The sequence below is a fragment of the Alligator sinensis genome, unplaced genomic scaffold (genome assembly GCF_000455745.1).
Source record: "Alligator sinensis unplaced genomic scaffold, ASM45574v1 scaffold1143_1, whole genome shotgun sequence".
Classification (NCBI taxonomy): Eukaryota; Metazoa; Chordata; order Crocodylia; family Alligatoridae; genus Alligator; species Alligator sinensis.
In genome coordinates this window covers 364459-390768 of record NW_005842947.1, presented here as the reverse complement: position 1 = coordinate 390768, position 26310 = coordinate 364459, and the positions used below count along the sequence as shown (strand labels likewise).

The 26310-nt window shown below is 40.3% G+C and overlaps 1 protein-coding gene across 2 annotated transcripts in view; it reads left to right on the top strand.

Annotated features, from left to right (window-relative positions):
* SPIRE1 (spire type actin nucleation factor 1) overlaps positions 1-26304 on the top strand; it is a 165687-nt gene extending 139383 nt beyond the window's left edge. For both annotated transcript variants that reach the window (XM_025192598.1, XM_025192599.1), the window contains exons 8-16: positions 8239-8408; positions 14310-14391; positions 14762-14904; positions 17630-17803; positions 21319-21456; positions 22639-22709; positions 23847-23874; positions 23967-24103; positions 25092-26304. In XM_025192598.1, coding sequence (XP_025048383.1) covers positions 8239-8408; positions 14310-14391; positions 14762-14904; positions 17630-17803; positions 21319-21456; positions 22639-22709; positions 23847-23874; positions 23967-24103; positions 25092-25350 — 1202 coding nt within the window. In that variant the 3' untranslated portion in view covers positions 25351-26304. The remainder of the gene's footprint in view (positions 1-8238; positions 8409-14309; positions 14392-14761; positions 14905-17629; positions 17804-21318; positions 21457-22638; positions 22710-23846; positions 23875-23966; positions 24104-25091) is intronic.
* The last annotated feature ends 6 nt before the right edge of the window (positions 26305-26310 follow it).

The following is a 26310-nucleotide window of genomic DNA, read 5'->3' as shown; positions in this document are numbered from 1 at the left end:
TGCAAACTTGCTGGAAAACAGAACCTTCAACTAAAGCAGAATGCTGAAGGACATGCCTGGTATTAAGACAGCTGCTTTGTGCTGTTTTGGTGGTCAAAGCAGCTATAAAGGCAGCTTAATCAGCTGATTCCCCTTTCATGAGGGAAAGTCCTCCTGGGGTAAGCCAGTGTAGTTGGCATACCATAATGCCTATCTCTTATGCCACCTTTCTCTTAGCTATTGGTGCAGGAAGCGTTCTTGGAGATGGTGGTACACAGGAGTTGCCAATCCCTGTGGTTCTCAGTAGGCAGAATGAAGTCATAAATAGCCAGATGGAAATTAAAGCAGTCTTCTAGGGGTATATGGTATATGCCAGGTGTTAGGAGAGTCCTTAATCCGTAGTTGTTTAAGGGAAGTTGTATAGTAACTTAGTCATTTTGCTTTCTTGGACACATGTTGAACACAAATGTACAAAGTTAACGTTTCTGTTATTTTCCAAAATTGCTGTGGTCCACCTCAATGAGAGATGTTCTTTCTGGGCCCTTCCCAGAAAAATACTGAGTATCTTCTGCTTCCGTTGGTCTTACAGGATCATATGACTATTATAAAATGTCTTGGTAAAGGCACAGATATCTGTTAACTGCACTGCCACTGTAATGAGCGTGGCACAAATCTTTGAAAGAGTTTTCTCAGTATGCCAATTAGTTCTCCTATCTAAGTTAAATATGTAATCAAGTCTATTCAAATGAACAGCACATCTCTGTACTTGTTACTCGATATATATTATTTTCCAAGTATTCTAATATTGTAACTAATGGAGAAATCCAGGTAGCCTATTTTCTTTTCTACCTTCTCTTTAACATATTGTGAAAAACTTAAGGCAAAGCAGCCTATTTTACAACAGTAATCAAGTCTAGGTTTTCATGTGCTAAAGAGAGTTGGTTAGAACACAAATTGCATATGGTTATATAATCACTTAGGTTTGCATCTGTCATCTACATAATTTCCTATTTTATATGTAAATAAGAAAAATTCAAGTCACACTCGCTTTATTGCTATCACCCTCCAATAAGCTACAGGCACAAAAATGCCATATAAGAGTTAAAATGGTGATATTAAAATGATTTAAAATATGGCTTATGAAACAGAATAAGCAAACACAGCATTTTCTCTGGCTTTCATAGTGTGTGTAGTATATATGATAGCTCACATAACTTTCTTTCTGAAAAACCAGAAGCATTCTTCCTATTGCACAGCTAATGCTTACTCTGAAAACTAACTCTGAGAATGGATACTGCTTGACCCTGTTTGTCTTGCAAAAAACAGTTTGTAATGGAATAAGGTGTTATCCCCAGCACCTCCTGCATCTGCAGCTTGTCAGGATAGCAGTTGAATCACCTCAGTTCAGACATAGCCTACAGCTAGTTGGGCCCTTTATTACGTATGATGAGTATTTTTTTTATGAACTTAATTCCTTTTTAGATTTTGTGAATTGTGTGTGAACCAAAGAAATTTTTCTTCAGATACATTAATTATAAGTAGGTATCCAGGTATGGACAAATGTGCATTTGGAGCTGTTTCAAAAGGGAAAGGGAACTCTTGCCCAGAATCATGCAGCGACTATTACATGCTAATGCAGGGGTGGGCAATTATTTGGGCCCAGGAGCCACATACCAAGTTTTGATGAACTGTTGTGGGCTGCATCAGTCCCCACTCCCGCCCAAACAACTCACCAAAACTCCCTATGTGGGACGGAGCCACAGGCAGGCAGGGAGTGGTGTTCAGGAACTGGATGGGCAATCTGCTCCTTGCATGCCCCTGCCCTGAGGGTGTAGTGTGGGGGTGGGGTGCTGCTTGGGCATTAGGTCCCGGGAGCTGGCTGAGGGTGAGCAAGGGAGTGGGGAAGGTGCAGGGAGGGGGTGGCAGAACTTGTCCAGGTAGTGCAGTCTTGCACTCCACATGGGTCCAAGCCCCACTGGCTGTCACCTGGGGCATCCTGTGCCATGTTCCCATCCATGCCTGCTGGCTCTGCCCTGGCCACTATGCACAGCTTACTAGCTGGACTGGTCCTGGTGTGGCATTTCCCCTCACTTCCAGCAGCAGCTCCTCCTGCTCAGTGACCTAGACAGATTGGAGGATTGGGCCAAAAGGAATCTCATGAAGTTCAACAGGGACAAATGCAAAGTTCTGCACTTAGGATGGAACAATCCTATGTACCAGTACAGGCTGGGGGCTGATTGGCTGGGCAGCAGCTCTGCAGAAAAGGATCTAGTGGTTACAGTGGACAATAAACTGAATGAGCCAACAATGTGCCCTTGTTGGCAAGAAGGCTAATGACATACTGGGCTGTATTGGTAGGAGTGTGGCCAGCAGGTTAAGGGAAATGATTATTCCCGTCTATTCAGGATGTCAGTGAGGCCACATCTGGAGTATTATGTTCAGTTTTGGGCCCCCACTACAGAAAGGATGTGGACAAGTTGGAGAGAGTCCAGTGGAGGGGAGCAAAAATCGTTTAGGGGTTGGGGGACATGACTTATGAGGAGATGCTGTGGGAACTGGGCTTTACTCTAGAAGAGAGACTGAGAGGTGATTTAATAGCAGCCTTCAACTACCTAAGGGGGGATTCAAAGGAGGATGGAGCTAAACTGTTCTCAGTGGTGACAGATGCAAGGAGGAACAAGTTGAACAAGGAACAATGGTTTCAAGTTGCAGCAAGGGAAGTTTAGATTAGATATTAGGAAGAATTTTCTCACTAGGAGAGTAGTAAAACACTGTAACAGGTTACCCAGAGAAGTTGTGGTTTTTAAGACGTGGCTAGACAAACCTTGGCTGGGATGATGTAGTTGGTGATGGTCCTGCTTTGAGCAAGGGGTTGGACTAGATAGCATCCTGAGCTTCCCTCCAACCCCAATTTTCCATGATTCTGTGTGTGTGCTGGCTGGGGCTGTGGCCAGTGAGCACGGGCAGCAGCTCAGCGCTCACTGCCCCAGGCCCGGCTCAGCCCCATGTGGAGTTCGGTGGGGGCAGCCACGGGCCAGATCCAGTCATTTGGCGAATGCCCTCTGCGGGTTGGATCCAGTCAGCTGGCAGGCTACATTCAGCCCACAAGCCACATTTTACTGACCCCTGTTTTAATGGGTATGTGTGCCAAAGCTGGGAGAGGTATAGATGTAGCAAAAGTCCCAACTTTAGCACTGCTTCATCCACAGCTAAATCTGGAGCAGTTTTGCTACATTTTCATCACTCCCGGCCTGTGCAGGCATAATAACCATTTGAATGTAACAGCTGCTCTACACCCCCATTTAGCATCTGTCCTTCTGAAATGTTCTGCTTTTGCAGCAGTGCCAAATGTACATTTGCCTGTATCTTCAGTCTACTGGTTATTTGTGAACTGTTCTTTTGACTGCTTTGACATTATTTTTGTCAATGTGCTTTTAATTACCCCATGGTAATGTTTGTGCTTCCTGAATAGATTACTGAAATCTTTTCAAGAAGAGACTAGCACAGGGTTTGGCAACCCCTGGCATGCATGCCAATGCGGCACATAAAGGCATTTGGCTTGGCATATGCACCATAAGGCGGACAGCGGGGAAGGAGCTGGGCCTGCACTGCCACAAGAAGGATCAGGTCCCTTGCAGATCTCCCACTGTCCTCCTGGAGGCATGCTTGCACCTGCTGCCAGCAACAAGCTGGGCTGGGATGCCACAGACCCTGGTGAAGCTGCTGGCGTCTCCCTGCTGCCTGTTGTGAGCAGCCCAGGATCCATGGAGGTGGTAGGGCCCTGCCCTAGGCAGGCAGCCAGGAAGCTGCAAACAGCTGAACTGGGGCTGCAGAGCCCCAGCCCAGCTTGTCACTGGTGACAGGTGCATGCACAGCTGAGGTAGACAGCAGGGGAGCTGCAAGCAGCCCGATCCTTCTTGTGGCAGCGCAGCCCAGGCCTTTCTCTGCCATCCGCCCCGAAGCATATGTGCACCCGCCACCAGTAAAAAGCTAGGCCAGGGCTCTGCAGAGCCCTGGTGCAACTGCTTGCACCTCCCGGCTGCCTGCCACAGCTGGCCTGGTCTCTGGGCAGGCCCCTGCTGCCCACCAGAGAGCCCAGGCTGCTCACAGCAGGTGGCGGGGAGGCTGCAAGCAGCTGCACTGGGATCTGTGGAAACCTGGCGTGGCTTATTGCTGGCGGCAGGTGCACGCGCATGTTGGGGCAGACGGTGGAGTAGGGGCCCAGGTTGTGCTGTCACAGGATTGAGCCCTTGTGGCTCCCCCGCCATCCACCCCTGGCATGCCAGCATCTTCCAAGTAGGGGTTGCAGGTATTTTTGGCACTCTGTCCAAAATGTTGCCAACCCCTGGACTAGCAGATAGTGTCCAGTGGGCAACCAGTAACACGTTTTTGGTTTTGATTTGGTTTCTGGGCAAATTATTTGTGCTAAAATCTCTTAAACTTCATAGGATTAATTGTCCCCCCATAAATTCCAGGCAGTTGTCCAAATATTAGTAAATGGCCAATAGTCTCTCCACACAAATCATAGTGAACTGAATTCAGTCTGTTTATTCACTAACTTTTTTTGCTAATTAAGCTAGTTTTGTTCATTTCTATTTTTTTCTTTTGTTTAATCCTTCATATGTGCCAACATTTTTCCCATAGATAACGTACCATACTAGGGAGTTTTTCAAAACAAATATATTATGACCCAGTACCAAAGTTTCACTTGTAGTTCAGAATAGTAAACCTATGAACGCTCTTAAGCAAAATATTTAAATACTTCCCGCAGTGTTGGGTTGTCGGTCAAAATAAAATAAAATGGTTTAGGTTTCCTATGATATATGAGGTTCCGTGAACTTATATGCAGTTGACAGGAAAACTTCCACATTTCCTTAACTACAGTTAAAGGGATGAATTTGGTTTGGGAAATTCTGAGCTTCCCCAGGACTGGTAGCAGAAATATATTTTCTGCTGATCTTACGAAGTAGAGGTGAGTGGACACCAGGAGAATATTGTGTAATTGATGTGCATCAGTCACCAGATACTTCTGAACATCAAAGAGAACCCAAAAATATCTCCTGCAGACCCAATATTCCCATAAGCAAAACTACAGAAGACTAAAAAGAAGGGTTGAAAGGTTATAAGGTCTTTGACAGGTGACTCATGGTAGGGAAATACCTGGAACCAGTGATAATACTGCAATATTCAAATTTATGAGCTTGGAGTATCATGATGCAAATAGTAACATTTTCTCACATTTCCACTTGCAGGTATATTTATAGAAGGATCACACCATACCTTATTCTCTCTCCTCTTTTCATAGATCCTGCATTTAATAATCTGACCAGCTTTTAAAAATACATAATTAAGTCATTGTTGTTTAAAGTGGAATTCTGTTGCATTGAGAGTGTTTTAAAATGGGTATACTTTTGTAACACCATCCAATTTTATCTACCAGTGTAACTGCATCAATTCATTCTCCTAATAAAGATGTATTTAACATCAGTGTTTAAAAAGGATGGTCCAGTGTATGTAGGGCTAACCTGGGATTTGGGAAACCTTGCCCCACAGAGTTCTGTGAGACATTGGGTTAAGTGACTAATCCAGTGGTTCTCGACCTTTTTAGGCACAAGGCACCCCTTGATGGACTCAGTGCACCCTCCAGAAAATGCTAGTTCTTATTTTTAACTTGTTTTTTTACTATAGAAAAATAATAGATCAATTCTTGTTGCAGAAAACTTAGACCACAAAAGGTCAGAATGGTTTTTAACATTATGGATTTCTATTCAAAATAGACATGCCTAACGCAGGAGGTATATGATCCCACTAAGGGAAATGCCTTGCTGGACTTGGTGTTAGCTACAGGGGATGACTTGGTGGGGAATAAAAAGTAGATGTCATCTACCTAGACTTTAAGAAGGCCTTCAATACAGTATCACATTCTGTTCTTGTAAATAAACTGACAGGCTGTGGTGTAGATGATAACACAGTCAGGTGGGTGACAAATTGGCTTGGGGGTCGCACCCAGAGAGTGGTGGTGGATGGGTCAATATTGACCTGGAAAGATGTGGACATTGGAGTCCCGAACGCTTGGTCCTTAGACCGGTGCTATTCAATGTCTTCATCAGTGACTTGGACAAGGGCGTGGAGAGCACCCTGTCCAAGCTCACAAATCATACCAAATTTTGGGGCAGTGTTAATACATCAGACAGTAGGGAACAGATCCAGGCTGATCTGGACAGGTTGGAAAAATGGGCAGAACAAAATAGGATGCAGTTCAACAAAGACAAGTGCAAAGTGCTGCACCTGGGCAAAAAGAGCCACCAACACACTTACAGACTGGGGGATGACCTTCCCAGCAGCACAGCCCTGGAAAGGGATCTTGGAGTCATAGTTGACTCCCAGATGAACATGAGTCAATGTGACGAAGTGATCAACAAAGCTAACTGCACTTTATCATGCATTAGCAGATGCATGACGAACAGGTGCAGGGGATGCTTCCCCTCTATGCGGCACTGGATAGACCGCAGTTGGAGTACTGCATCCAGTTTTGGGCGCCACACTTCAAGAGGGATGCGGAGAATCTTGAGAGGGTTCAGAGGAGGGCAACTCGTATGGTCAGAGGCCTGCAGGCAAGGCCCTACAAGGAGAGACTCAGGGACCTAGATCTCTTCAGCCTTGGCAAGAGAAGGCTGAGAGGTGATCCTGTGGCTGCCTATACATTCATCAGGGGAAGGCAGCAGGGAATAGGAGATGCTCTATTTACTAGGGCATCCCCTGAAGTAACTAGGAACAATGGCCACAAATTGACAGAGAGCAGATTTAGGCTGGACATTAGAAAGAACTTCACAGTAAGAGTTGCCAGAATCTGGAATGTGCTTCCAAGGGAGGTGGTGCTCTTCCCTACCCTGGGGGTCTTCAAGAGGAGACTGGACAAGCACCTAGCTGGGGTTGTCTGACCCCAGCGCACTTTCCTGCCCAGGGCAGGGGGTTGGACTCAACGACCTTCTGAGGTCCCTTCCGACCCTAACATCTATGAATTTATGAAGTATCTGTGTTTACCTTGTGAATTGTGTAGGCATTGGCCCACCTAACAGTGCTATTAATGCTCGACAAGGATTTCATGGCTATGGGACACTGGTTGAGAATCACTCAACTGATGAGTCTTCTACTATACCGCAGTTCCCCGTCTTTGAAATGGGAATACTCCATGACATGATCTGTGGTTAGAAGGAAGGGAGTCATATAACTACACATTACAGGAAGGCCAGATGCTTAGGCCGACATGTAAATCTGGTATAGTTTTCCTCAAAATTCTTTTACTTCCATATATGGTCAGAGGACTGGAAGGGGCCTTTCTGGTCATTGAATCCTCCATTGAATTGCAAGGAGTTATTTATTGAACCATCTTCCCTCCAATATATTTTTTTAATTTATCATTTTGAAACTCCTCATTTTCTCTGTTCATTTACCTAAACAAAAATAAATGTCAAAACCTCCTCCTCCCTCCCTTATTATGTTCAAAACTAAGTTGTCATCTGTAGGTTTGGACTGAACAGAGCAGACCTGCTTATATTATATGGCTTCATTTTGATCTTAGGTTGGAGAAAAATCCAGGATAATTTTATTGCACTCAGTGGAATTATGCCCATGTAAAACCTGCATAGATGAAAATGGAATCAGGCTTCATGTCTCCACTGCTACATGCAAAACACGACCAAAGATGCACATTTTTAATACAAACTAAAATGTAAACATGAAATTGTTCACATTTTAGACAAGCTCCTGTTGTTTAACTCATTGTCATTGTTGCTTTGTATATGGAAAAAGAAAGGGTAATTTTACCCTCACTTGGAATAGTTTGTGTGTGTATTGTGTCAACATGCCAGTATAGAATAGTCTCAGTGTTCACTGAGGATTCACTTGTCTGGCTTAGGTGGGCATTTCTGTTCCTTGGCTCGTGATTTAGAAGCTAATCGTAGAAAACAACTAAATGGAGGGATTTTTATTTAAGAAGTAGAAAGAAAGCAAGAAAGAAGCAAAGTGAACTACTGTTTTCTTCCACTTTTCATTTCTTTACATCATGTCTGCACCACATGCTATGGCTTGTAATTTTCTAAGATATATAAAATTACTACACATATAACTATCACAAAACAGTAGTTCTCTGTATGTGCTGCATTAGCAGTAAAATCTGAAAGAAGCATTGCAAGTTGATTGCCCAAATACATATCCCTTCTAAAGTCAAAATTCCAATCCTTCTGTTTCTTTTTTCAGATGTATCCACTCCAAAGTCTTCAAGAAAATTAGCAGATAGCTCCATAGTGAATGGTGGCTTGACACCCCAAGGAAAGCTGAATGGTCTTGGCACTACCCAAGTGACAGGACAGCGAAAGAGACTCCTTAAAGCCCCTACTTTGGCTGAACTGGACAGTTCAGATTCTGAGGTAAGACATCTTTGTGCTCAGCTTACTTTCAGAATTTAATTTAATTACTGTTTGATGGACAAAATAATCTGAGTTCATGAATTCATAGGTGGTGGTGGTCACTGATGTTGACTTTTTAAGTTATAATGAGGATTGGATTACAGTATTGCCAGTTCCCCAAAATTCAGCCTCCCCAGATGTCTTATATATGATTTAATCTTTTTGGCCTTTTATCTACTTCTTTAATTCCCAGTATTTGCTAACACTATGTGGACATAATGATAACATGGTTGGCAGTTTTCTAAATATGTTGAAAATAACATGATGTTGGCTCCCATGCAGAAGTTTTTGTGCTGTACTCTGAACAAACCCATAGTAAGAGCTTATGTCTGGGCTGTCTGGAAGAGCTTATGATTAAGGAGAGAGTGGATAGAAGAATACTGAAGTGATATGGGAGCTGCATCTGGGACCCATCAAATTGTTATATGTGAAGGCAGTCAAACTTCCTTTAAATGGGAATGGCTTTGAATCCAGCTAACTCAGCCAGAGAGCAGATGAGCTATAGAAAAAAAAGCTATGTAGATCATTATCAAAACCCTAAGGAGTAATGACAATACATCCTGGAGAAGGGAGACAGCTAAATCACCTGCACGTTGCTCTGTCTGTTAACTACTCTTTGCAGTTTTTAATAAGATACCTCCCACTGACCAAATACTAATGCTAAAAAGGGAACAATGAGCCAAGTATTACCACAACATCCAAATTCATTTCTAAATATGTCATCAGCAGGGTCTGGACCCACAAACTACAAATCATCAGTACAGATTTTTCACTTAAGTTGTACAAGTATTTTGTAAAGAAAATGCACTAGTACCTACTATGGGGATCAACCTGGAAAGATTTGCAAGGCAGGTTACACAGCCATTTGTGTGGCAGCAGTAGAGTGATGAATCCTTAATTTTTACACCTGTTTTGGGACCACAGTGTGTTGCTGAGGTTAAGGAAGCATAACTGCATGTAACTGTGTTGTGGGTCATCTGGTACCTGTGTTTGGATGTAAAAGTATGAGTTTCTTATCACTTATACTAAAGAACCAGGTCTGTTAGTCTGAAGGCAGCCTCAGTCAAGCTGTTATAAACCTCTTTTTTTGGTCTAGCTTTTAGAGGGTGACAGGATCTCTTTATATTTGTGGGAGTTATATAAGTGATAATTTGACATGTTCATGTTGAAAGAGTGCAACCAAATGGACGAGACTTGGGCTCTATTTCCAGCTTGGCCTGAAGTATAACTTCTCATCTTTCTATAAATGAGTGAACAATAGTAAGTGCATGAGATCTTGTTAATAAAAAAGACATTGTGAGATAAGTAATGGCAGCAGTAAGTGAAAGAGCCAGGACTAGAATTCATGGTCTCCCAGCTTGCAGTTTGCTGCATTTCCTCCCAAGCTAATATATCATATTTGACTTGGAGAAATGAGCTTAAATCAATAAAAAGAGATTTGGTAAAGATGCATGTAAACTGATTCTTGTAGGCACGAATAATCAAACGCTCAAGTATATGCTGGGGAATTCGCTTTGTGCAGGAGTGTCATTTAGAGAAGGCTCTGAGGGATACAGCAGAAGATAAATAGGAAGTAAGTTGTCCATGCAATGCAATTGCAAAAAAGAAAAAAAGTGCTATGTGGGTTTGAATGACCAGAAGTAGATTGTGAAACAACCAAGGTAATTGGGCTGCTTTGTTACTGTAGTGGCTGTGCCTTGGTGTAATGCTATGTTCAGTGTTAAAATAATAAAAAAGATTAATTAATTGGAAAGTTCAAAAGGAAGTTATTAAACTGACAGAAAAGTTGAAGAATGCTGTAGAACAAGGGTGGCCAACCTGTGGCATTGGTATCACAAGTGATACAGGCAGCCTGTGTGTGTAGCATGAGGCAGATTGGGGAGGGGAGAGACAGTACACTGGCAGAACAGGGAGCAGAAAGCAGAGCATCAGATCAGGCAGGGAGAATAGGGAAGGAAGCAGAAAGCAGCAGCGAGTTGGTCATGGAACAGAAAGTTGAAAATGAGATTGGGTAAAGGAAAGGGATCAAAGTGGCACTTGGAAGGTGTGGAGTTAATTTGTGTTATGTCTGTCAAAAAGGATGGCCCCCACTGCTGTAGAGGATAAAGGAGAAGTGAGATGCTGAAATATATTTCTTTGCTGACCTAATTTGTGGTATATATAACTAGGGGCGGATGCAGTATTCTAATGGCCTATGAATGACTCAGACACTTCCATGCTTACAACTGCACAGGGAGTGAATTGCTAGTCTCTTTAGAATTACTCATTAGGAGTTTAATTATAACTACATTCCTCCATAAATAAGAGGTGGCATGTAGCTGTCCCACCCCAGCAGAACAGAGGATGAGTGGTGCCTCAGTCACAAGGCTTTCCCTTTGTACTATGGAGGAGTTTGTTTTGTAAGCTTCTCCTCCCTCCTCACTAGGCAATTACCTTCCCCTGTACATCTAAACAGCTGGAGGTTTGCAGCTCCCTCCCTGCCCAGTTGCTTGCAAGGCTGAATACCAAACAAGCATGCCTGTTCTCTTCTAATTCGTTATTGTAATACGAGTCACAGTCTGAGTAGGAGATTTAGGAGAGCCATACTCTCCTACCCTTTGTATTTTAAAGAACTATAGAAATAATCTCCTAATGGACAACACACATGAGTTTACCTGATGACAGTAGCAGTGATACCTTCAGATGACCCCTGGGGTCATGCCTCTAAGGGTGTGTGTAGACAACACAGGCGTTAACGTAGAGCCCCTAAAAATGTTAACGTAGATAGGGCTTTCTGAGTAGATATGAGGCTGTGGTTACTTGGCTCTAGATCCAAATGTGTCCAGAAGTGTCATCAAAGATTCTGGTCTCGCCTCTGTCTACATTAAAAATCAACAGCACAATACTAGTATATGTAAATTTCTCTTAAGATTTACTAATAATTACTGTACCTGATTTGCTAATATTTATTTGAGAGCCTACAACTCTCTCTAGTGATCACAGGGCAACAAAATAGTTCATATACTCATTGCACATGAGGCTTACAGGGAGTAAAGTAATTTAAAATATGAACATGAGATATTTTTACCTAAGCAGACTTGGCATTTGTAACATAACTATATCCATAGCTCTCGTTCTTCCCGAAGCAGGTTAGTCATGTTTGACGTCTGTTGCTTCTGAGCAGAGTCCATCCCACCACTGAAGCAGCTGCAAATCCATTCATTTCTACTACTTAAAGAAGTTGAATCCTGAGGGGTCTGCCAGAGGCAGTAGATGGAAATCTCATTTTCATAGTGTTGTTCTCCACCACTTTCATCCTACTTTTCTGTGGTACCTGGATAGGTGGTTGCTTGGTCAGAGCTGCCCCCAGCTTCCCACTTTGTGGAAAGAGCAGCAATTCCACGAAGTGGGAAGCAACACAAATTACAGTAGACCGTTCTGGGCCATTCAATTCTATAGTAGTCAGTAGCAAAATTCCCACTAATGCCAATGGACAAGAGGATGAGGACATCTGTCTACTGCATAGCCTAGTCCAGTGGGGGCTAGCCTTTTTGGCAGGCCTAGCACAAATTAAGTCCTTTACCCTCCTTGGTGCCACTGCAGTCCCCTTCTGCTGCCCGATCTGCTCTGCTTTCTTCCCCGCTGCTGATCTGGTGCTCTGCTTGCTGCTTCCTGTATTATCTCTTGCTGTGCTGCCTGCCCCTAATCTGCCATGTACCCCACACACAGGCTGCCTGTGCCACTTTCAGCACATGTACCAAAGATTGGCCACCCATGGCCTGGCCAGTTGGGGTAAGGCAGCATCTGACTAAATCCCACACTTACCAGTAGAATAAGAAATCGTCTAAATTTTTAAGAGGTGTTTTTCAACAACAAACGTCAGAAGTTTTTTTCAACGGGAAGATATAATTAGAAATGTTCATGGTTTGCAATTTTTCCTTCTTTACAAAAATAAAAGTAGTCCTGTTGCTATTTTCAGTGTTACCATTTATTTTTCCCTCCCTAGACTCCTCCAGTGACAAATTTTCAATGGCAAAATAAAAAGGCAGAGAAAAAGGAGAACAAAAGCTCAGAGAACAAAACCCCAGAAGACAAAAGTCAAACTTTTCAGCACAAATAAGCACATATGTTTTCACCTGCTTAGAATGACATTTCTGCGAGAAAGGAGGAACGGGGAGAGGGTCATGGCTTACATTTCTTTAATTTTTTTTGTCCACACTCCTATGGGGGGGTCCCATGCCACAGAGCCAGGTCTCCCTCAGCTGCTTTTCTTCCAGCCTGAACCACAGGCTCTTGCACCCCTCTGCTTTTACAGATTGAGTGGAGAGTGGCATCAATTATTCAAAATTAAATAAAAAAGCGTACTGGCAGATTTAAAAAAATGTCTTTATCTTAATATTTTAGCTACTTATTTCCTCTGCTTATGGACAAAATAAATAGTCATCTTTGTGACTATATACTAGTCTTGGTACCTTTTGCCTCATAAGAAGTTTTAATTTTCAGAAAGGTAAAAGTTCACCATTGCAGTTTGAACAGCAATTCTTCTTTTTCACGAAGTTTACACTAATTGGCTGTGGTGGAGTGTCTGGGAACCCTCCTTTCAATCTGCTGAATGTTTTCAGATAGCTTTTAAGTTTTCATGCAACTCTTTTGAAATTTTTGCTGTGACCTTTTCTTGGTTATTGCATAGAAGATCACCTGATCATAATTTGTGACGCCTCCTGGCCTGTGGCGCCTTTTGTTCATGTGATATTTCTAACAACTTTCCCTTCTGATTTTCCATAACTAGAGGAGGTATTGTTTCAGTCACTACAGACTTGCCTGCTTGAGATTCATGTGACTTTAAGTCTGTCCCTGGAAGGGAGCCTCAGTTGCTTGCTTGTTTTCTGACTGAGTCACTTTGTTTGACTTGTAAACCCAAGAGTATAAACGGTAACTGCGTACAAGCCTCCTTTGCCAAGAGCATTTGTCTTAGAACTAAACGATGTCCCCAACCTTTTCTTCAACCCTATGTTCTTTCTACAGACATTTGTAATATCAAGCCTTCTTTACTAAGAGCATTTATCTTAAGCCTGAACAGGGTTCACAACCATTTCTTCAACCCTATTTGCTCTCTGGAAGCACCAGTAATATCCTATAAGTTCTTTGTATTGAGTATTTAAATAACAGGTTATAGGTAAGGGCAGTTTGTAAAGCTAATAATTCATCAGGAAGCACAACTCTCCAGACACCCATTAACTGAAAGATGTTAGTCAAAGCCTATTTCACTCTCATTCATCTCCCACCACTTGCTAGTGCTTGGTTGCTGTGGTGAGAACATACTTAACCTAATGAATGAAATGTCTTTAAGCACAGAAGGAAGGAGAAATGCATGAGAATTAGAGATTAGAGAACAGTGCAGTAAAGATAAGTGATTAGATTAATTTGTCTTTACTGAGTCATATATTGTCTTAGGGTCATGCTTCATTTCTTTGGAGACCAGAAAATGCCACGTGCTTGTTTCTTGCCAGTATGAAATAATAAACTTGAATTAATTTGGCACTGTGCTTGAAAATATCTGCTAGGCCCTCAGTATCCAGAGCAGTTACTTAAGGAAAAGGCAGATTACAACACTCACTTAGGTTCTATTCTTGGTCTTTATAATGCAGTTGAATATATTGAGCTCTTGAGCTGTGCACCATATATTCCAATTACCAGCAAAAAATATATCTTGAAAAAGATGCTTACACAAGACTGCCTAACTTCAACATTTTTCTTGAATTGTCTTAGAAGACAAGTGGTTTAATGATGTGATATACCACTGACATTAGTTTTGCATGTAGGGGTAAGAGAGAGAGACTGAGTATGAGGAATTCTAACCCTTCCAATTTTTTTTGCTCCCAGGAGGAATCTATGCACAAATCAACAAGCAGCAGCAGCGCGTCTCCCACACAATTGGAAGATGCTTCTCAAGAGAGCAGGAGGAGTAAGTGCTCAGTATCTAGACAATCATGTTTAAATAAAACGAGGCTAAGCTGTTTCGCTCTCCTGCCTCCTGTTGTTTTCTGTCATATGAACTTTGCCTGAATGTCTTTTGCAAAAAGATGGAACAGGTTGGTGTTAATTGATAAGGCTGTTTCTAGAGTAAGAAACCCCTTTTTTGTGAGTGTGCTTATTTCAGATAGGTTAAAAATTTTGGCCATTGACAGCTGCACAGAGATACTCTGTTGTTTTGGCAAATGTTTGTGACATCTAACCATTTTTTTTTCCACCAAAACTATGGCTATTATCATTGCTGAACAATAGTATTTCATAGTTTTTTCATTAGAGGTAACTTATGGTGGTTGAATCTTTAGTGCCTCCGAAGTTCTTGCCAATATCGTCTACACCTCAGCCAGAGAGGCGGCAACCTCCTCAGAGACGACATTCAATTGAAAAGGAAACTCCAACTAATGTGAGACAATTCCTGCCACCTTCGAAACAGAGCTCAAGGTCACTTGTAAGTAGTACAGAGTTATCTTTGAATGTTGGCTATAGTGAGAAGCTATAGTTGCGATAAGAGAGAGACATTTTCTAGTAGTTTATATAGAATTAAAACTTGGCTACAGTGTTATTAGAGCTGGATCCAAAGCAAGATCCCAGTTACAAACCCAGTTTTACACATTGGGGGAGTTTTAGGGGAATTCAGAATTTGAACTTTCTCTAAAATATTAAACCAAACCTCCTGGGTTCAGATACCTCAGGACTTCAAAGAGATTTGGCTTCTGATTTGAGCTTTGTGACTGAGGCCCATTATTTTGTTTTTTAATTTCAGCATGGTAAAGAAACTAACTTACCTTATAATTGACAGATATTTCATTTGAAATGAGGCAATTTCAAAGCAGTCAATCTATGTTCTTATTATTGGAGTATTGTCATTCATGTGTAAACACATGGAGCGGGTTTCTCTTCCTCCCATGTTAACAACTAATACAGTTAAAATTTCTGTATGTAAAAGATGTCAGGCATCTATATCAGTTGTGACCACATTGTATTGTTGGACTCACTAAGGCAAAAACTGCTTTGCTACTTGAGAAGAAAGTGCAGTGCATTTGAACAAATAAATTTAATTGAGAACTGTTTTCCAGCAGAGCATAAATGGCACAGCAGATGAAAAGTTGGCTCTTTGTCCTGGCATGATGAATAGAGCTTTGCCACTTTGTGTCAGATGCCCAGGTTGTGTTCCTAGTCTCTTATTTTCCTTATCACCAGGGACTCAGCGTGCTGCTTTGAAGTTTTAGCATATGGTAGATTTACAGAAGCGTTCCCGTTCTAAAAGGGAGGGAGTACCTGCCAGTCCTTGCTCTTACTTAAGTGCCACTAATGGGCTTTGAAGGGACTCCATGTTATTTTTCTTTGGCCCGAGAGAGAGTGACTGACTGTAGTGCAAATCCATCAAGGTGAGAAGGTTGAAGTGTAGTAATTATGTAGTCTTCAAATATACTGAGGAAGGTTCACCCACTTCTCTGCAAGGAATAAATTGGCTCTCTTTACCACACTTCTACCCTGACTACAATTTATGTGAATGGCGTTCTGGAGTCCCCGCTCGTAGCTTAAGGAGCGTGCAGCACAGCTAGAATTCTTTGCCCAAGTGTTAGCTTAAGGAGTGACTTGAGAGGAGGGTTTCCCTCAGGGCTGCTTGGGACACAAGCAGTGAAAAGAGGATTTTGGCCGTCACTCTGGATCAGGAGATGTTTTTACTTGGGGAACTATAGGCTTTCACAGGCCCATCATTAAAAGGGGAAAAAGCAATATGTCCTACCTCGAGGTGTTGACTGTTTTACACTTTTCAGATATCTGAACAAGTTAGATCACGGGTAGGCAACCCCCAGCATGGGTGCCAGTGTAGCATGCGAAGGCATTTTGCTGGGCATGTGCACCTTGGAGTGAACAGTGGGGAAGGGGCCAGGGCTACACTACCACAACAAGGATTGGGCCCCTCGTGCTTCCCAGCCATCTGCCCCTGGCACGCCAACATTTTACAAGTTGAGGTTGTGGGTATTTTTGGTACCCTGCCCAAAAATGTGGCCGACCCCCGAGTTAGATTATGATACTGATTCCATGCAACTTGCCAATATCTTCTAAACAAGACAGTGCTTGAAAGCCCTTGCAACTTAAAAAACTCACATATAAGGTCCTTATTTTAGTCAGCTTGATCAGGTTCTTGACAAAAATGTGTTTTCCTGCTGTGAAACTATTTGTTGATATTTGGCATCTGTAAGGCACTGTTTATAAAGGAGAGAGTGTATAATAAAACCAATACAGTCAAATTCTAATTGGCTTACACAGAGGTAGAATTGAGCAAAAGCAGGAAAATATCTGAAGGAGTCCAAAGTGTGTGGCTTAAAAAATATTCAGAACATGCAAGGATGATTTGTTTTTTGTTTTTTTGTTTATTTTCTTTACCTCTTAGGAGCTGGTCCTCCCCCAGCCCACTTGCTAGCAACATTTTTGTGTAGGAAAAAAAATGGTGGTAATGATCTTTTACTGACACTTTTTTCCTTAGCTGCTGATGAATTTATTTGTTAATCTTAGCAGTTTTTCCCTCATGGTGTGCACAGTTATTCAGAAGAAGGTTTTTTGTTTAGTTCAATACAGTGTTTTGGTACTGACTGTAAATTAGCTAGCCACTCCACCCTGACATAAAACTCCTGCTTATGAAAGCTGCAGGAGTTTTATGTTTGACTTTTTATTTGACTTCACACTTCTTCATCCCTTCCTCCAGGATTGATGGAGTTTCATTTCTTATCATCTGTTCCAGTGACTGCAGTTCCCCTTGAAGGTGAAAGAGCTCATCAGTAACTAGACCTCAGTGTCAGTGAAAGCAGGCAGGCCATTTCTGGAGCTTTTTAACAGGATTAGCAAGCAACTGTTTTGCATACGGTGTTTTTGTGAACTGACCTTTCAAACACCTTGAAGGAATTAGTGCTGAAGTTGGTTGGGTGGGGAGGAGAAACAAACTCGGAAAAACTGGTTACATCATTCACTACTTTTCTGAGAATTAATGTTATGGCATGCTTATTGATGTTACTCAGCTTTGTACCTACGCAATAAGATGCAGCCAGTGTACTGAGATATGCATGTTAGTGTTTTTGGTTTTTCTTATTTTCATTAGCCAGAATCCCTGCTAACATTGTCATTTTTATTTCGCGTTCCTTTTTCTGCTTCCTATATCTATTGTTCAGGTTCCTAGGATAACCAGTCTCTTTCCAAGGACGACTTTCAGGCCACTTTTTTCAACCATACAAACAGCTTCTTTGTTCAACTCTCATCCTTTTGAAGCAGCCATGTTTGGGGTGGCAGGGGCTATGTATTATCTCTGTGAGAGAGCTTTTACCAGCAGGTGGAAACCCGCAAAGGTTTGCCTCTTTCTGCTGGCTTTGGAAATCTTTACAAGCTAGTTCCCCATAAGGGGAGCACTTCCTAAGCTGTGCAAGAATTAACAGTTTAGGTTGCAACAGTAGTCCTGATTGATTTGACTTTAGAATTGATTTCAGTGTTTGTAGGATACTTATGTCTATCTACATGCTTCAGTTACTTATGGGGGAAAAATAATCAGTTGTGAAAGGACAGCAAACTAAAAATGCAACATCACAAGACTGTCAGTAAGACAATTCTTAAAGGCACAGTTTATAAAGATCCTGAAACCTAAGCAAGTAAAACTATTGGTATTATGATCCTTGAACTAAGGTGAAATGATTAAGATGTTGTTGCCTTAACAGGATATGTTGTATTACAGAACACAATGCCATTTGTAAACATAATGTTACTTGAAAAAATGGTTTTGGTCTTTTAATGCTTTTAAAGCCTTTGTAAACAACAGAACTTTCAATATTATTAGTGCTAGTCTTTTCCAGGGTAAATGAACCAACCACTTCAGAAGAAAACAGGAGCTTCTCTGCAACCATTTTTAATTGAATATGAATTGGATCTTTTTAAAAATTTGGTTTCTGAAATTTAAAGATCTGAAATTTGGTATATTTTTCCTCTCATGTATGGCCTCAACCAGAAAATGAAATTAGAAACCCACTGCAAAAGAGAAGTTAGTTTAGAGAGATCCAGCCAGGTTTTGCAAACTGAAGCTGTTTTATATTAAGTGTCAAGAATTTAAAAATGTTTAACCTGAGTTGCATAAATATGGGTTTCATCCAGCACTTGATCATTCAATACTTAACTGTTGCAACTTATCTGCATAAGTGGTGATAAGTTTTACAATACATGTGGTATAATGAATATACTGGTATGGAAACAGATACTACTAATAGATGTTCATAATGAGTTATTTAGATGAATGCATACGAAGAATGATCTGCAAAGCACTTATTTCATATTATGGCTATATAATTAAGACGGTGTATTGTTCTAAATATAAATTTATCCACAACCATGCATTTTGGTGTGTGCTGTGACTACGTGTTCAATAAATGGCAAATAAATCCTTAACAGATTAATGGACAAAAAAGTATTATTTTATTGTGACTTTTTTCTCTTTTAATAATAAGACTTTAAAATTAAAATGGGTACAAACCCAGAAAAACAAGGAAATTCAGAAGTCACATTCTGTCCTTAACATAATCTATTGTGCAGCAGTATTACAGGGGACATAGGACGTACAGCATCCATGTAAATTCTGAGTTTGAGCTGCAACTCTAAAAGTTGTTATTTTGGTGAACTTTAGTCAGTGCTTAGTTTAATATCTATTCATTTAATTTCAAGACTTTGGAAGTTAGGTTGAAACTAAATATTCTTTTGAGAAGAAAAATAATCAAATATTCTGCAGAATCAGCCTGAAAATTAACTTTTGTTTAATGTTGCATTAAAGTTTTGTTGTCCTTGTTTAACCTCTCAAATTAAAACATTAGCATTTAAAAATGTTAGCAATTTTATTTTTTGCCTGGTAGCTATTCACACTTGGCTTAAGGATTTTTTTTTTATTGTTGGAAGAACAGATCCAAATCATTTTCCTGCTACCCAAAGTACTAGACTTACAGATCTTCAATGAAATAGCACATTCACAAATTAAATGAGTCTTTACTAGGGCTTTAAAAATGCATCATGTCATATATTTATCATGTGTCGTCAAATGTGAAAAAGTGATCTTTAAAAACATCATAAAAAAGATTTTGTTGCCCTCAGAAAGAACTAAATCTGATGCCAAGTACATTTTTGGAGTGGGGAAGGGATTCCAGTTAAGAAATAGCTTTTTAAAAATTGAAAATTGTGGTCGACTAAAAGCATTCAGCCCTGTTTACTCCAAACACCACCTTAATATCTCACACTGTAGAAAATAAGTCTCCGACTGACATTTTCTGCCCAACATTTGCCCATCTACTTCCTCCCCAAAGTCTGTATGCTGTGTATCAGTGCTATTTTTATGGAAAGGATCTAGAATGCAATACTGACAGCTGCTGGTTAGCTGAAAGGTTGCTAACAAGCAAAGGGTTTGTTTTGGGTGGTTTGGTTTTTTTTTTGCTTGTGGAGTTTTACTCCTCTCAGAGCAAATCACAGTTGGATTTGGCATGGTTTGGGTTTTCCAGAAACCCAAGCTTCCTCAATGAAGATACAAACCGGAAGATTGGCTGTTAAAAGAAACCAAAATTAACTTAATTTTAGCTGTTTGTGGGTACTTTTAAGCAGGGTGAAGTTTCTGTGTGTTTCCTTTCTAGATAGGTAAGAGAACAGTTCTTAAAAATGTGGTGGTTCCTAAATGCTAATGTTTGCCAGGGCTGCAACACAGATCTTTTTTTTTAACTAATTGAAAGACAGAACAGAATTTGAATTCTACCTAAATTGAATACTACTTTATAACCAATCTGAATGATCACATTGCTATCTAAATTATATTTCAAAACTACATGTACAGTACTGCCAGCAAAGTGTTGGTGAGTACAAAACTTTCCTGTATTTACTCAAAGAACATTACATTGCATTGTTACTTTACAACAGTAGTCCCTCTGGGCTAACTGACAAGGTGCATAATACCTAAAGGGATGGGCATTCCTAGTGCAGCATCTGTCTTTCTGTTAGAACTGTGTAATCAACTAGAGGGCTGGAATAATGCTTTTTATTCTATGGTGCCAAAATTAGATGCTGTATCTTCAATGTTGCAATTATGTTGAATGTACGTACTTAAATATATATGGAAATTTCTCAAATAGGAAGTATTTGGAACCTCTGAGTGGTTCTCTGTCAGTAAAAACACAATATTGGATTAACCATTTTGCCCAGCTTTATATTTTAACATTATTTTCAGAAAATTTAAATTGCCATTTTTGTCATTCAGGGTGGAAAGGAAGGCCATACACATTCATAATTTTCAAATCTATGATTATATCAACAATCATCAATGTGTGGTACCACTGAATAAAAAAAAAATCTCTTAGAGTGGGTTACTAACTGCTTTCTTTGGCTATTCTGGGCACCACAAAATTTCAGAGAAGTGGCTTGTTTTTATAAACAACACACTTCCAAGGTTAACAGCTCTAAGCATTGTCTTTTTATAACTGTATAGTAAATCACCCTGTGCCCTATTAAATTATAACACGCATTATAATTGGTTAATAATAATAACAAATTCATAATAAATAAAGCAAGCAAATGTATGCAGGTATCAGATGGTATGTGCTCAGAGAAATAAACGAGAACATTTCTCTTGTTTGCAGTGCTATAAAACCTGGATATCAGACCATTAGAATTGCATTTAACCAGTCTCCTAGCTGGTTTGAAGCTCATGTGATGCCCATAGATGAGCCAATGCTACTCCGTTTGAATGGTGAAATCTTCTGTCTCTGAAGTTACTAACCAGGTGGCTGGCTTTCTAGGTTGGATTCTGGAAAATATGGGCTTCATAGTAATATCAATTTTTGACTTACAGGAGGAATTTTGTTACCCAGTGGAATGCCTAGCTCTGACTGTGGAGGAAGTCATGCATATCCGTCAGGTACTAGTGAAGGCAGAGTTGGAAAAGTACCAGCAGTATAAAGATATCTATACTGCCCTTAAGAAAGGAAAGGTAAGCCTGGTTCAGTTGTTCCACAATAACCCCTTCACGGAGAGTATTCGCACGTTATGTAGTCTCTGACCTCAGGGGTCAAGTGTCCCCACTCCCTTCTACTATCATTCCAGTGTGTAGAGTGTACAGAGATGATTAGAGCCAATGGCTCTATATTGTTTTGTGCCAGCTTCTCAGACTTAGTTATTCACGCAAGTGTCGAGCCCCCACTATAAAATGGATGTTCTTCTCTACAACAAACATTGCAACACTTGTCAGTCACATTCCAATAATAGAAAGTGGAGCTTTTGAAACCAGATGAAGTTTAAAAATTGACACACGTTCAATCTTTGCAGAGTTTTCCATATAGAATGAGTACTGATCAAAGCCTTTTTATGAAAAGTAGACAATCAGCCATGTCAGTAAATTCTTCTAATTAATTTGTAATGAAATTGGTAAGGAATCTTTTCCCCTGACTTGGCTGATTTATTACATTCTGAATTTTAAAGAAAGTAGGATTATTTTAAGTTTCCATTGTTCTCAAAAGATAAATAAAGTGCATTAGTCTTTTGCTCATGGGATGTTGAACCTTAGGCATGACTTATAAGAAGCAGGGGCTTGTAAGTAGCAAGCTAAGATGAAACAAAAAGTGCCAGGGCAATCATGCATTGTGGGACCTCATGAGGGGTGATAACAAAGAACCCATCTATCAGTGTACTTTAATTGACAGAGTGCAGATCAGAAATAAATATATGTATTAACCACGTCTCCATTCCTTCTCCTTGACTCCTGCCTGTTGACGTAAGAGTAAATGCATCTTCAGTCTGTTTTTTCAAAGGTTAGGCATGTGTCATATATTTAAGGGTCACAAGGGACTGTTATCATTTAATCTGATTTTGTGCATAACAGGCATAAAACTTAACCCAATAAAATGCGGGTGTCCCAGGCCACAGCTCCTCTCTGTTGTTTAAAAATGTCCAAATGTGTTTGAAAGAGTAGAAATCACGGAATTGTACCTCTTTGTTCCTGCTCTGGCATTGTCTTTTTCTGTGAATAGATCTTCTCCCTCTCTGGTGTTTAACTTCTTGATATATTTATAGAAAACAACACAAGGGGTCTAAGAACCTGAGATATGCTAAAGGAAAGTGCTGGCCCATTGCACCTTGTGGACTCTAACCTTGTGGACTATTCTGTTTTTATTAGCTCTGTTTCTGTTGTCGAACAAGGAGGTTTTCTTTCTTCACATGGTCGTATACCTGTCAGTTCTGTAAGAGGTGAGTGTTTGACAGCTGGTATTGTATTATAGTGAAATGCTAGGATTCATGCATTGGAAACCTCACTGGTTTTATGTTTCACCATTGTTTTCTTTTGTTTTTAAAAGTGCAGTTGTGAACAAATTAGTATGTAAAAATGGCTCCGCTTACTTCCTGTTGCATAGTCTGTGTTGTTCAGGTGTTACAATGACATGAGAGAAACGATACTAATATGTTAGCCCTGCAGAGCCCTCACATATGTGGGGAGGAGTGAGTGGGAATCTATGTAAACTGCATCATCAACTGCAGACTCTTTATTATTGTGTTTACTCTCATACCATGTGCATCCTTTCCACAAAAATTAGCCGTCTAAAATGGGCATGCATGTTTTAAGCGAGGAAGCTGATTTCCATGCCAGGGCACAGGGATGGCTGCCTGGTTCTTGCTCCTTGCTGGCTAGAGGCAAGTGAGGGGGGAGTCTGCAGCTACAAGCTATTGGCTTAGCCAAAGTTGCTGTCATTTCAGCAATGACTGTGACTTGGTTCAGTCTCTAGCTTTTGGAAGAGCAGGTGACACTGACTGTGCTCCATGCAGCTGGAATTTAGCCATGACCAGAAAAATCTTTTTTTTCTTAATTCTGCCTTCCCAAAACAAGGTGTGTATCTTATTTGGTGGTTTCTGATACATGCAAAAATGTGGTATTTGCAGTGACATGTTGAAATCCTAAGAAACTCCATTTCCATTTCAGTTTGCAGCAGTGGCAGCTGCAGGTGGAGGGAATGTTTACTTCTAAAATAAGCAGGTTTTATAATGATAATGCAAGAGGCAGTATATCAAGAGCTCCAAGTTGTCATTGATTTTCATTATCATTTTTAAAGAATATACTAGCCTTTATTTAATGGAGGGAGGGGGTGTAATTTATATTTCTCTTCACTATTTTGTTTGTAATCAGTATTTCTTGACCAGGCCTTTTCCTGGGTTTAAGCTTCAGCTTCAGATTGAAGACAGAATAATAAATCAGCTTCAGAAATAAAATGTATAGATTTTAGAACAGTTAGTAGAAAACAGTGTAAATACTGAAAGTTTACATTCCACATTATTTTATTTCAGTATTATTTTTTCAAGTTGAATGATTTATACTTTTACTTTTCTACACAGGCCTGTATGTTCCCAATGTTGCAAAAAAGTAAGTTAAGAAATGTACAATTTGTCCCTTTCTGAAAAGTTCTGTCTTTGGTAAGGATATGTCATATTCTCATTTTCTTGTTCCTGTAATAGATGCGATTGCCATCAAAGCCATATTCCACTCTTCCTATCTTTTCTCTTGGACCTTCTGCCTTGCAGAAAGGAGAAAGTTTTATGAGACCTGAAAAGCCATCTACCAGCCATCACCGGTCACTGAGGAGTATGCCCAGGTGAGAGACCTCCTAAGTTTAGATGCATGTACTTTGGTTCTTCATAATATCATCTTCTAAGGTTAATAATAAAAGAGATGCAATTACTTGGGTCTGCTTTTATAGTTGGTTTTAATTATTCAGTTTTAGCGGTATCCTTGTAGAAGTCTGAAAATAAATTATTTTCCTTATCAATTTTGATTTTCCATCTGTTAAAAATTGAAGCTTTTCCTTTCATTTTAAGAGAAGGTAGACACTCAGCTTGATCCTTTTCATTTGCCAGTCAAGAAATATAAGCTTTATATATCTGTATAGAAGTAGCTGACATGATATTAACAATATCAGTCTATATTGTGGTTGAAAACTATACTAAGACCAGAACAACTGCATCCATGCAAGACACCTACAAAATACTCTGTTTTTTTTCTAGTACAGCTAGATTCTTAGAAGGAAAAATTTACAGCCTGGGATTAGTAACTAAATAAAAAAATTTCCTATATGGAGTGATCAAACTCATTCTGCTTCTAGCCATGAATTTTCTTCAATTTGGCCTTGACAAGATTACAGAATAACATTTTGAACACAGGCTGTTGTTGAAACCACTCACAGAAATAATATGGAAAAAGAGTATTTTCTGAGATGATCAACTACACTCCTGTAAAATCTGTTCAAGCCTCTCTCTGTTAATCACTTCCGCCATGGTGTTTGCAGATGATATAGCCAAGTAAGACATCCATTTAAAGAATCAGAAAATCCTTTTTGCCAAATCACACTTTTCACTAGCCTTCAGTGAATAGCCATGTAATCTTACTGATATCTTCCCATCTGCATCCTCTTTCTGCTATTTTTCCCCTCCCCTGGTTATGGACGAGGGGGCAGCAACGTTTATGTAGTCTCTCATTTTTGGAAGTGTGTCTCCATTATGACCCAAAGATGGGCTAAACTCTAAATAATGGTAATTAACTATAAATAATGGTAGTAAGTAAGGGACTGCTTCTGTCTCTCTCAGGTTGCCCTCAAGGTCCAAGTCTGTGGATAAGTCAAACGAAGAGCTACAGTTTCCCAAGGAGTTAATGGAGGACTGGAGCACTATGGAGGTGTGTGTGGACTGCAAGAAATTTATTTCAGAAATCATCAATTCAAGTCGACGCAGCCTCTCTCTGGCCAACAAGCGAGCCAGGTTAAAAAGGAAAACACAGTCATTCTACATGTCATCCCCAGGAACCTCTGAATACTGCCCTTCTGAGAGAACTATCAATGAAATCTGAACCCTGTGCCTTTTTCTTTTTCTTTTTTTGTCTTCTTGAGATCCACATCTGTGAGAGATCAACTGATTGTCTTTCTTTCTCTTTGTTTTACTTACTGGGCTTAAATTTGCATTAGGTGGCAGAGTTTGCTAGTTCACGGTTTCCAGAGATGCTGAATAATACATTCATGTTTCTGCAAGATGGCAACAGGTCAGCCAATAATTCATGTGCACTGGAGGAAAATAATAATTTGAAATTGTTGCCTCTGTGCTTGGAAGCTAGAAAGCCTTTAGTTGCATTCAGATTTTTTTTAACCAAACTGAATCATTTTCAGGAGAGGCGCTGAAATGTATGCCTACTGGAGAACCAAATCTAGCCATGTCAATGTTAGCACAGTTTAAGCAGTAAGTCATATTGGCATTATCAACCGAATAGTGTTCATGTTCTAGTTTATATGGCACACACAGCCATGTACACTACACCAAATGCCTAGTGTGGGCTGTGTAGCTCATATGGTCTCTTAGCACAAAACCAAGAACAATTCATGAAGGGTTTAAAGTGATCTTTCTTTCAGCTCTGAGATCATGGTTTAGCATGGGACTTTATCTGTGTTCCAGTGCAAAATTGGTGTATGCCCAAAGGGGTGGTCATTTTCCCTGAGCTGCTGTACTTCTAAGCCCTGGCATATTTGTAAGTGTCTCCTGTGCAGGTCTTAGTAGTTTATGTCTTATCTTGAATGTATTATGATTATTGATGGTAGCAGTAGTAATAGTAATACTTTTAGTAGTAGATAGAGCTGTAGACTTTATGGGGAGGGTGGGGAATAAGTGGGGCTTCTAATTTTAACTGAATTCCTGTAAGTATGTAACATGGTTACCCAGCAAGAAGTGTGGGTAATGTGTATATTTGTATTATAGTGGAACACAAGCACTACTATAATTATGTGCCTGAGATCGTATCCATTATAAACCCCATTTTTTC